The sequence below is a fragment of the Corvus moneduloides genome, chromosome 6 (genome assembly GCF_009650955.1).
Source record: "Corvus moneduloides isolate bCorMon1 chromosome 6, bCorMon1.pri, whole genome shotgun sequence".
NCBI lineage: Eukaryota > Metazoa > Chordata > Aves > Passeriformes > Corvidae > Corvus > Corvus moneduloides.
The window spans coordinates 37559137-37571730 of NC_045481.1; the positions used below are offsets into that span (position 1 = coordinate 37559137).

At 45.2% G+C, this 12594-nt stretch overlaps 1 protein-coding gene across 2 annotated transcripts in view; it reads right to left on the reverse strand.

Moving 5' to 3' along the window:
* TYRO3 (TYRO3 protein tyrosine kinase) overlaps positions 1–12594 on the reverse strand; it is a 41413-nt gene that overhangs the window by 22675 nt on the left and 6144 nt on the right. For both annotated transcript variants that reach the window (XM_032113530.1, XM_032113529.1), the window contains 3 exons: positions 8689–8859; positions 5915–6001; positions 1841–1956 (listed from right to left, as the gene is read on the reverse strand). In XM_032113530.1, the coding sequence (XP_031969421.1) occupies positions 1841–1956; positions 5915–6001; positions 8689–8859 (374 nt within the window). The remainder of the gene's footprint in view (positions 1–1840; positions 1957–5914; positions 6002–8688; positions 8860–12594) is intronic.

Consider the following 12594-nt stretch of genomic DNA (forward strand, 5'->3'; position numbering starts at 1 on the left):
CACTCCCAAGAGCTAGTGCTCTTGCACCTGCCCCTTTCACACCCTGGAACGTGGCCTGTGTTAAGTCAGAAAACGCTGCCATTCCCTGCCCTGTCCCCAGAAGCAATCTGTTTGTCTGAACATGGTGCTCCTGGGGCACCCGCTGCAATGCCCGAGTGCCAGAAAAACACAGCAAACTTCCAATTCCCCTTCTCTTTCTGGGAGACTCCCAGCAGAAGTGCAATCATGAGGAGCCAGGAACACGTGCATTTTCACATGGAAATGTAGGTCAATGCCTCACACAGAATGTCTCAATGTGGGAGTCAGAGGAAGCACGGTTTTCTGACAGTGCAGGGTCATTGCCAAGTTACCCTGCTCCCAGACTCCGTCCTCCCCAAATAGAACAGAAAAGGCTTAGAAAAGGGGTGAGAGACTGCTGAGTGGACAGAAACTGGGCTGCTCTGATTCAACCTCTTTTCCACATGCCCCATCCCCCACCCCTGCCCCTGCCAAAAGTGAGAGGGACAACTTAAACCCCAGAATGATTAGCATTGCAGCATGCAAGCCAGAGAGAATAGGCTGTTCCAGCTGGAGATAACTGGCATTGTAAAACGGAGGAAGAAAACCATTTTCAACTGCAAGCAAGAACAGAAGCAGCAACAAAACCCAGAGACCAGGGCCAGCTGCCTTCAGGAGTTCTTTCTACCAGTTAAAACTAGATGATTTATTTTACTTCTGAAATATAATAAACATCAGAGCATGAAATCTCTGTTCCCCCCCCCAATAAAAAGAGGACTGCAAGTAAATTATCCAGACTGCTTCCAGCATACCTTGAGTTTATAATCCTCCTCTGCATAGTTGGCAACACCCCATAGAAATTCCACTCCAGATCACAATGCTGCTGTAATCAGGTAGGGAAAGCATAGGGGCCTGGCAAATAAATCCATGGGGAACGTGCCTAGCTGTGTTTGCACAGCCCGCTTTGGGTATCACCATTTATTTTCTCACTTGGTTACCTGTTCTTTGATCTGATTCTACAGCTAAGTATGCAATGACAGAAACTAACTCTGCCTGAGGTTGGACACATACCATTGTTCTCAGGAACTTCAAGAAGCAGACCAATTTTTCAGATGTGGAGTACTCTGCACCTGGGAGACCTACAGAATATTATCAAGCTTGATTTTCTAGGAAGAACTGGTCTTTGACAATGGAAAACCAATCAAGATTTAGAGACAGGGCTTCAAATTGCTCTGAAACATGCAAATAGGCCTGATCTTGTATCAAAAAGCCCAGTCTGTCTCCTACCTCCATCATTCCTACCTTTCCTGTACCACATCCTATACTTTGCAGGCTCCTCATACCTTGGATTCATTGGTATGTCCAATTTCCTCCACTTCCTCTGGCATCCCACAGCATAGGCCTGATTTGGTGTGGGATTCACAGGCACCTGCACTGGAACAAGCTACCATGGGCCGCCGCTCCATGCAGGAAGGGTGCACACCCTGCAGCCACAGCTGCTCAAGGGCACTTCCCACAGAGTGCTGTGTGCTTCATGTGTGCTGCAGTGTAATGACCTGCATGGAGTAGCTGCCACGAAGCAACTGATGTGATAACCTGCTGGCAAGGAGAATGTGGCCAATCTTTAACACTTAACTTTTGAGCATGAAGTTCATGACCTGCACTTTGGCACCTATATACACTCCGAGTTGCCTCCTGTTAAGCTTTTATGCTTTAAGGCTGTGAAGTAAGAATTGAAACACTGCTAATAAGATGGGAGAGCAAACAATGGCCCAGGAAATGTTGTGGCTCAGGAGAGTCCTGTTATTCATGCAGGGCAGGGCACAATCCAGAGAGGCCATACCTGAAGAGTGCAAGAATGGAGGGGTGCGCGGCCATCAAATCCTGGCACCCAGACCACGCTGGCATTGCTGCTGGTGACTTGGCTTACAGTTACATTGAGAGGCGGGAGAGGCATAGCTAGGAAGGAAACAAAGAGACCTTTCAGTGTACACAGAACTGAGCAGGTATTCACATGGAAGTGGAAGAGGCTTGAGGCTAAAAATTATGCAATGAAATCACTAACAGAAATGTGGTACAATATCACATCTTTAGAGAGTGTCCCTGACTGCTGTGAATGAAACTATTATCTTAACATTGAACAAGCTATTGTCAGACATTCTCTCATTGTCCAGCACACTTGCTGGATGCACACAGGTTGACCTCTCTGATAGCAATGCCAGTGTGTGATGTTCACTCCTTTGCTACTCAGCTCTCTTTCCTGCCCCCTCCATTGCAGCGCATGACTCAGCCCTGCACACGGTTGCCTGTGGACCCGCATTGTGAACTAAGTCAGGGCTTTAAAATCCCACCTCAGGTTCTCAGTCCAGCCCCTGACACAAGCTCTGCCAGCACCAGGTGGAGTATGGTTTGATGTAGTGACCTGAATACCCTGGAGCTGGATTTGCAGTGGACTGCTTTGTGCTGCCTCCAGGTGTCCATTGCAGACTCCCACTGAAACACCCTGGGACAGAGCCTCGACTGAAAACTGCCTCCTCAGCCGTGGGATGAATAAACTCTGCTTTACAGAGGGGAAATTCAAGCCAAAGGGAGTGCCTGCCACACGATTGATACCACTCTACAAATTAAGGGCAGGGCCAGGAACAAAATCAGGATTCCAAGACTGGACAGTTAATCAGATGCTCGTGCTTCCTGCCACCACAGCACAGCACCAAACTGTTTGGTTTCCTTTCGGGATCCTTGATGCTTCCCTTTGACTTCTTCTTTCCTCTCACTGTAATTTCACATAGTTAATTCCTATCCTTCCACTCACCATCTCTTTTTCACCTCTGAGTTTTCATTCAGGCACCTCCTGACACTCCTGACAAAATTAGCAGCTTCATGAATACTAACCTCTCCCCTGACCTTCTTCTCATTTTAAAAAATTCTACGCTGATGCTGTAATACTTTCCCTGCAGCACTTCAACAAATTGTACCCTCAGGAGTCTTCTTTCAAAAACCCATCCTCAGGATGAGGCTCTGCCTGCAGATCAAGTTTTCCACGTCTCCTGAGTTGCATCCATCAGAAAGCAGCAATGGAAAAGTAATTGCAAGCCAGGATTTCTCCAGCTGCATCTTCTATCCTGCCAGAGCACCCTTGTATTTCATTGCACCAAGGACAACCTCAGTACTGCTGCCTTCAGCATCTCCACAGGGCCATCTTGCAAGAGAAATGCAGAGCCCAAAAGCCTAGGTCTCTGCAGAGGGCCTGGAGGAGAGGAATAGATGGTGACACAGATTAACTCTATAAAGCCTTTGTTGGCTGGTTAACCAGTTACCAGGACCCAGGGCAGTGGCCTGCCACCTAGATAAGAACAGAGTGTGTGGGTGTGAGGTGGGGCAGCAGACCAAGGGTCTGAGATGGAAGCTGGGCAATGAGTTCTTTGTGAGTTAACTTTCCTGCATCTTCGTTTCATTCTCTTTCGATGTCAGTGTTCAGGTTTGTAAGCTCTTTATGGCGAAAAAATCCTGCTTTTACTGCTTACTTGGGTACTGCTGAAACATTGTCCGTAACTCAAAGTTTTGCAGACACACTCATTAACTTTTGGGCGACACGTGATTTTCAAGGCAGGATGGCAGGCCCGAAGGAGCTACGTGCTGTGCCAACAGGGAGAGTAAATAATCAGCAGCTAACACACCCCCTCCCTCTGTAAACGAGGGGCTGAGGAGGGCAGGCTTGCTAGCACCTTCCCCTAACTCTGCAAGCTGTAGAAGGGCCAGATGCATTTCCCAACCACCTCTTGGGAAAAAACTGTGGGCGGCTATTTCCGGTTGTGCTCTGAAACACGGGATACAACCCTAAAAGTGTTAGCTGCACATATAAAGGAGAGCAAAGGCTGTCAGAAAACAGGACCTTGAGCGTTAACATAATGAGAGTTAACTTCCTCTGTGCTTAGAGAGTGGCTGAACAATGGGGCTTTGTACATGGCTGGGGACTGTGGGCTACAATAACAGTAATTTTCTGCTTGGAGTACACCCAGCACATTGTGGGCACTACAGAGAATAGATAATGAACAACAACAGGAGCAAATAGGAAGAAATGTTAACAGTTTGTCAACGTCCTAGCAAAAATATTTGCCTCTGGAAACACAGGAGAAACTAATTGTTTAATAAATGGTAGAAAGATTTAAGAGTCCTCATTAGCAGATGGGTTTGTGTAAGAGAGGAAGGCCCTGAACATGCATGTGCACACAACTACTCCCAGGAGCAACTTCATTGAATTCTGTATGTTTATAGGATCAAGAACGAAATAAACATTATTTGAGCCTGCCCTATTTCCGCTGCATAGGAGCCTTGCTTTAATTTTAACAGGTCTGTACTAGATCTTAGAACTTTTTCTATTCACAAAAGCCTCATCACTTAGGTAAATGTATAACTACTTTTTTAGACACATCTTTGAGGTACTACAGATGTAACTTTTATGACTACAGCACTGAACTTGCTTCTAGATTTTCTGTCTCTAGGACATGCCACACATACTGGTGCAATGTTAGTTGAGTCACTTAAGCTTGCTCTTTCTCAGCTCTAGAACATGTGTCTGTGACACAAGTGTGTGATGGCAGTATGTCCCTCTTAAACAGGTTGTGTGGATTCATTAGCTGATGACTGACCCCTGAGGAGCACTTTTCAGCTAAACATAATTGCTGGGAAATGAGAGACTTCTGAGGTCTTTACTCCTTCATCTTATTAATGGTTAAAAAAAAAAATAATCTGTATTAACACTAAAAAATTAAAGAGCTTGTTTATGCTAAATGTCTTCTCAAATTATGGCTTGACGAGATTTTTTAAAGTGTAATAGCTTTGTGAACTAAATTCTATCCCAGGATAAAAATATGCATAGAAGATAAATTCCACAATAACTAACTCCCCTGGGTAGACAAGCCTTCAAGGCAACAACTCCAAATGGCTTTAAATTAAGTTATAAATCTTACTAGTCCAACATTCTGCATTCTTGGCATAGCAGTAACCACAATGTCCTGAACAAAAACACACTCCAAGAGTAGTAGATTACAGCTGGATTTTGATCTGTCCTTTAATGAACATTAGCTACTACAACTGTGAGTTCTGATACTGATACAGACATAAAGGATTGCTTGTATTTGTGCTGAGCAATAAGCTACCACTCGGAACAAATTATTTTTGTGCCATGCCTCTCCTGGAACTGATGATTGTGTAATTAAAAGTGCATTAAAGCATGACTAAAAATTCAAATGCAGAAGCATCTCAACATGAAGAGGAGGGGAAGAGCTGATTGCTCTGATTATCCCTGTTTCAGTCACCTGGAGGAACAGAGCAAATGTCACATCAGCCTGGAGACTTCCAAATGGCAACTGGTCATGCACAGGCTAGGAATTACTTGTTTTCAATGAGCTTTTAAAGAGCAAAGAATTAAAAAAATAAAATTCATAAACTCAGTGTGGATGAGCAGACCTTACTGGCCACTGGTGATCACCTTCTTTGATTTTTTTCAACATCTAATGTGATGCTAATAAAAGCAAGCAGAAGTAATGGCCTCTTCAGCTCTAACAAGACCCATCTATTCCCAAGAGGGAAAGATTTCCCTGCTGCAAATTTATATCAGCTTCATCTCTCACAAACAACTTAACTGCCCCAGCTCTCTCCTTTTCAAGGAAAAGTTGTCATTTGACATCACATTTCCACTCCTGAATCAGATGTGGATTATTCTCAACAGCCTGGGATACGGCCCTGCATAGGAAGTGGGAACTGCTGTTAGAACACAAAGCATTGTTTTGATTGCTGAGAGCTCCAACTGGTGCTGGCAGCTTTGAGGCAACTCCTTGCATTAAGGAGCCCTACTTTCCCTCCCCAGAGAGCAAATCCAAGGCCCTTGCCCAGTCTCTTGCACCCAGTCTCTCACCTTTGATTTGAACAGTGGCAGTCCGAGATGAAGACAATCCCTTTACATTGTGAGCTTCGCAGGAGAAAACTGTGCTTTGATTAATACCTGGAGATCAGCCAAGAAAAGGAAACAGAAATAGCTATATAATCCAGCTTCAACTTCAGCAGAATTTAAATTATTTGTGACATCCAGCTCAAGCTCCACAGGCAGTTGGAGGGGTGAGCTGGGTGCCAATCAAAGGCATGCAGATTTCAGTAACTAATGTGCTAAACACATTTTTAATGGAGGGACTGTAGCAACATAGAAAAGATTTCATGGAAGTGTCAGAAAGCACTGAAAAAGAGGGATGAATCTGTCAGGACAGCAGCTTACAGTGCTCAGGTAGTAGATGTCTGCTTCTCACATTCTGGTGAGCATCTTTGGAGCAAGGATTGTGCTGAACTGGGAGCTCACACAAAGCCTTTGGGCCTCAGCCTTCACCTGAGCAACATTCATCTTCTAACTGGCCTATAAGCCCAGGCAAACTTGCAATCAGATGCTGCCTATTGCTAGTCAGTGCCCACCTGTCCCTCACCTTGCATCAGACTTTTGAAGACACACACAAAGGAATTAGAAGTTAAATGCTACTGAACCAGCACTGAAACACTTTCCAGGGGTGATACAAGTAAGAATGTCTTCTGTGAGCATCCCTCCATCCCATGGCATCATACTGACGTCTGGCTGCCCCAAGATGCATATAGATATTGCAAATTAATCAGAACTGAGATAGATTTGCAAGGCTGCCTGGAGAACTGTGTCCAGCAACTATTGTCACTTGTCTGGGCCCTCAGTTGCCTTAAAAGGCTCTATCCGAGAAAAGTTAAAGATTGGCACACTGTGGGCATACAACTTAGGAAGGAAAAACATTTCAGAGCTGCAGAGAGCAGCTTGCACAGTGTCTTTGACCTTTGATTTATCTCCCAAGCCCGAGACTAACAGCATTGCAAAGAAGGTGTAATGGAAGAGAGGAGGGAGTGCTATTCTCATCCCTGTGAAGCAGAGGAAGATGCTGCCAGCAGGCTGAAGGCCAGGCAGAGCAGCAGAGCAGCACCTGCTGTGGTAGGCCTGTCCCAAGACAGAACCTAACACAGCCCTGCCCTGAGGAAAATCCAAAACACACCACAAACCAGGAACTGCATGTTCCCTAGCACCATGCCAGCACTGCTTTCCAAAATACAACATTGCTGAAGCTTCTAAATGCTTGCTTTCTATCCAAGTACTTTGTTACTATTTTCTTCAGAGCGTGATACTTTCCTCAGCTAGCAATGCTCATTTTCTTACCAACTGTCTTTTTTGACACACTTTGGTAATCCAGCCATGCAGGTTGTGTCCTGCTACATGTTTTCAGCTGCAAAGACAAGATATGCCCAAGGGACACCTCAAAGTGTACTGGAAGAGTGTGCCCAAGGGACATCCCAAAGAACACTGAAAGCAAATAAAGGTGCCGATGACACTTAATATATAAAATAGCAGTTAATTTGGAGAATCACTAGGAGTAGATGTCCTTCTTCAGACCTCCAAGCCACTGCTCCCCAAAACCAGAAATTTTCTGAGGCACCATGGGATGAGTTTAGTGGAGAAGGAGTGACTTATTTTTTTATTGTCTTTTCCCTCTTGCCTATCCATCTTTTCCATTTCCATTTCAACAGGCAGATCATATCATAAGGGAGCAGTTTTAATTTCCAACTTAGAATAGCATCAGTGGCTATGTAAGAGAGGGAGCAGATGATTGAAACCATTTCAAATCACAAATCATGTTTTGATTTGCATTTAAATATGGTTCTAAGGGAAGCCTGAATAGGACTGGATAGCTCAAAGGATGGCCAAAAACATACAAAAACTCACCCTGGGTGTAACTGTATTAACACTGATAAAGAGGCTCCAGACATGGTCTTAGTTGTAAAACCTTTTCTTTCTAAATAACTAGTTCAACTCTGGGTCAGGGCTGCTGAGAATAATAAAACAGCAGCAAACAGAAAACATAACACAAGGCTGTTGGACAACTAACTAGAATCAAGTTACTTTTAAGAGGTAACCACAAGAACAGTTGCAGTCAGTTCCTGGTAGAGATACATCACCCTTTTCTAAAAGGGGTCTGAAGAGAGGCCCTAACACCTACTGGCTCCTGAGTTCTTCTGCTGACCCTGCTGGGGAAAGCTCTGCTCTGGGGCAAACCTTGGTCTTGAAGGGTATCAACCAGCCCACTTCAGCACTGATACAATCACTCTTGAAGTGTCAAACAATTACATGAGGCAGTCAGATTTTAATGATAAGAGCATCCAGCAAGCCTGCAAGAACAGAGATGGGGGTGGGTAAGAGAGGGGAAAGCAGTGTGTGACAGGGCTGTGCACAGAAGGAGGGTATGGCATCTGTTACATGTGAATGCTTGGAGAATTCCAAGAGAAATGGCACCAACAGAGTCACTCAATACAACCATGAACACCCTCCACGAGATGGAACAAGAGACACCCAATGCATCATCTGTTCAGTAGCATCTTTAACAAGAGTGCCAGTCACACCCAAACTCTGTGTGCCTCAAGAGCCTCTGTGCCTCAGGCCAGCAGAAAACACACTGAGCAACCATCACCCCTTGAGATAATCTTTGTATGTGATCATGACCACTCAACCCTTAATGCAGAGTTAAACACCACTCCCACACTATTTGGCTATCCAATGTACAAGGCACGATCAGAAGAGAGCTCTTCTCCTCTTCTGATGCTCAAAGTGATCCCCTGCAGTGCCAGCAGCCTTACCTGACACATTTAAGATGGAGGGGGAGACGTCTGGAAGCCCCACTCTGGAGTCTCCCATCCACCAGACAATTGTCACTGGTTCAGGGGGACCAACAGCAGCACAGGCCATATGAAATGGGGCATTAGGGGACACGGACACATCCTCAGGTTCCACAGTAAAGTAGGGCACACCTGGAAAAGCAACAGACAATTGACAATAACTGGAGCAACTGCCCCTTGTTTATTTCCACTAATACCAGTGCTCAACACTGGACATCCATCTGTCCAGCTGCTATGCTGAATCCGACGCCCTCTAAGCCCTTCACAAAAACCAAGGGTCAGATATGCTGGATCACCTCAGGGCATGAGTGCCTAAATACTACCACTAGAAGTCAGAGAGAAAGAGTGCTTGCTTCCCACAATGCCTTTGAAAAACCACTTTCAATTCAAGACTCCCTTATGAAACAGCTTTTAGTGGTAGTATTTTCTCAATTTTTCAGCTGGAGAGACTGGAGTTCAAAGAGGCAACAGTCAAAAACTTCAATGGTGGCAGACACCACTTTAAAAGACAGCTAATCCAGCTGCAGATACTTCTTGCCATGCGTTAAAAACTGAAGCTTGAGAAAGTGTTGAACTACTGGCTTTAACAAACCCATGAATGAGGAAAGAATCCCCGCAGTGAGAGACTGGGAGCATTTACAATGCTCTCTCTGGAGCTTAATTGACTGGAGATGCCTTCCAGCACACTCTGACACCACGACAACTGGGCTGCCTTGGAGTCAGGGGTAATTTGTTTCAGAGCTGTAGGCTACCCACGGACACAGCTCTTTTGGTAATTATCTGTTCCCCACCATGGAAAGACTCCTGGCTGGTACAACAGGTCTCCGATTAGGCCCATGGGGAGCGAGATGCAGCTGCAATGCTACCTACCTTAGGTCAGCTCTAAGTGGCAATAGCTGAGTGTAATTCGACCCATCAAGAGATGTGGTTCCTCTTGCGGGAAACATGAAAACTCTCACGGTTTCAGTGCTCCAAACCAGGAGCACAAATTTCACCAACCATGCAGGACAGCCAGTATGTACTTCTGGTGATTGGTGGAAGAGCTGAAGGCCCAGAGAAATGTTCAGTTCCCTTCTATACAGAAATCTTTGTGTGTCAAGCACTGCTACTACCAACTGCACTTACCCCAAAATCTGGTATTCTCAGTTGGAAAAAATGTGTTCTGGAAGCTGATCTGTTGCCTCACAGAAACAGAGGAACTGACAACATTGTGCATTCACATGCTGAAATTACACAAGTCTGTCCCTGGCCAAAGGCCCAAGGGCTTGCACCGGTGTGGCAGATGCTGAACACCTCCACCAGCAGGCAATTATTTAGAAGCCTAACGCTAGATGTTTCCCCCAAGCTACAGCCAAAAGTGCTTTCCTCAGTCTTTCACTGACTGTGCAGTCACTGTTTGTGTCTTTCAGGTGGCAGTTCCGTTGTGCCTTCCTTGCCTCCTTCCTTTAGAGTAGTAAGTAAACGAACAGACTAAAACAGGTCTAAATCCAAGTCTGTTGAGGAATGACAGTGCCTATCTGTGCAAAGGCTAATGTTCAGGACAGGTATACCCATCGTCATGGCATACTGCTTGTTTTTGCTGACGTATTTTACTTCATTTATTTATTGCATTCACACATAAACAATAAAACTGAGTAAGCTTTTGAGATACCAGCTGTAACACCACTGCCTGCTTTGCCCTCCTTCTCTGAGGAAGATTAGAAGGGAAAATAATCACCATTTCTCTACCTGTGAGCAGGATCCCTGCCTCCTGTCCATTTGTCATGACACCCAAGGTAAACTTTCAGGAAGATCCTGCCCAGCTCGGCAGGTTTTCTCACTTTGGGAGCAGCTAAACAGAGCAGACAAGACCACAATTAAAAACTTTCATAATTGAGGGAGTGACTCATCCAGCTGAGGAACTCACACTGCCTCTGTCCGTATGTTACCTGGACACCTCGCTGCCTGTGACACATTTAGCCTCCCAGTTCCTGGTACAAGAGGTGAGTGCCAGCACGTCCCTTTCACAGATGTCCCATGGAGGCACTGGGCAGCCGGCAGCCAGGCAATCAGTGGCGAAACAAGGAAATGATCCCACCTATTCCTCCTTCCAAGCCAGCATCTGACCTATAAGGCTGATTTTTATGTACAGCTCGGTTTTGAGACAGTGCTAATTCAGGGGAATGTGTCCACACGGGTGTGGCTTGGTCTCTGACTGTAGCCACAATGGGTCTAGCAGCCCCAGGAGCAGCCACATAGTCAGAGGTGTAATTTCAGATGGAAAGTTCCGTAAGAAACATAATCCATTTTTTTAACACTCCACAGTGCGCCTCTGAGATCACCTCTCCAGGCATCAAACACTATCATATTCTCAGTAAGGCCTGAGACTAGTTTCTAAAGCAGGAAACAGGTTCAAAATAATTTTGTTCATGTAAATTCTAAGAAGTGTTTAATAAGATCAAACATTTTTATTACAAAGACAGTTCAAATACCATTGCTAGAAAATCTGGCAGATACAGATTACCTAAGCAGATCTCAAGGCAGATATTACACAGCATAGAAATCCAGTCAAGCTGACTTAAAGTTAGATCACCAATAGTCCACATTTGTTTGTGTGCCACACTGAAGTGTGTCAGCACTTTCTGAAGGCTGCAAATCACCAGAGTAAAGATCCTCTCTCAGTCAGAGGACAGTTGTCATCGATAGAGCAACCACTGCTACACAAAGCTGGCACGTCTCAGGAAGAAATACATAGAGGTAACAGTGAAGGTGGATCTGATAGGCTTTTGTATTCCCAGGTGTTTTCTTATGCTAACAGCTGACACATTTTTTAAACTCCACCCCTTATCACTACTTGTTAATTTTTAATTTTATCCACCAAGTCCCTTTACACATGACTACATGCCCAGTTCAAGTTTAACTACCTTCTGCCATACTTGCTTTTCTCATAAAGGCAACTGGTTGGATTTGTTTCACTTCTGCTGTAAGCTTTGGCCTTCATTCTCAACACACTCCACCTTACCTAACTGCAGCTGGTTTTCTGTGACTTTGATACTTTTTGCCCGTGCAGTCCAGAAGGGCAGCACGTTTTCTTCAGACAGCTTAGCACACTGAGTTACCCAGACACTCCTAACACACCCACCATGCAAGTGCAGCCACCTCTGGAGCAGGCCACGATAATTGGATAGAAATAGAAACTCTGCACAAGAGAGTGTTTTAAGCTGTAAACAACATTCTCCAGTTGACACTGCACCTGAAAATTTAGGTGGACAAAAGCCTGGGATTGATGGAAGGCAGAATGTGTTACTCTTCTTGTGAGAGCTGCTATGAATGTTTCCATGCTCTGAGTGAGCAAGACCTTTGCTGTAAAATACCCAGACCACATGACCTCCCACGACACCCTCCCTGCTCCCCCCTGTTTAGGACTGTCAATTCGCCTCTGGCCCAAAATGTTACCAAATACATCCAAAAACCTACTTCTTGCTGCAAATGCACTGTTCTTGTCAATTTCTTCACCAAATACAAAGCCATCCTATGACTAGTAGCTTCTGAGGATCTAACAGAATCATGGCTCAAGGGAAATGAAACTAGAGAAAGTAAGAAGCCACCAATCCACACTGCCTTGGGTGACTTTTGGGCAGCCATGCAGAAGCTATTCTTACCAGACAACCCCGGACAGAAAAGTGGCTCATGGAGCAGTCACAGCTATGAAGTGTTGATGTACAGCACTTCTCACAAAGCTCACAACTGGGTTAACTGTACCTTGCCCACAAAGACCTGTTTGGCTGATACACAGAAACGGGCTGTGACCCTGCTTTGAGAAGTGGGTTGGACCAGATGTGCCCCATGGATCCCTTTCAACCTGAACTATTCACCATTCTATGAATT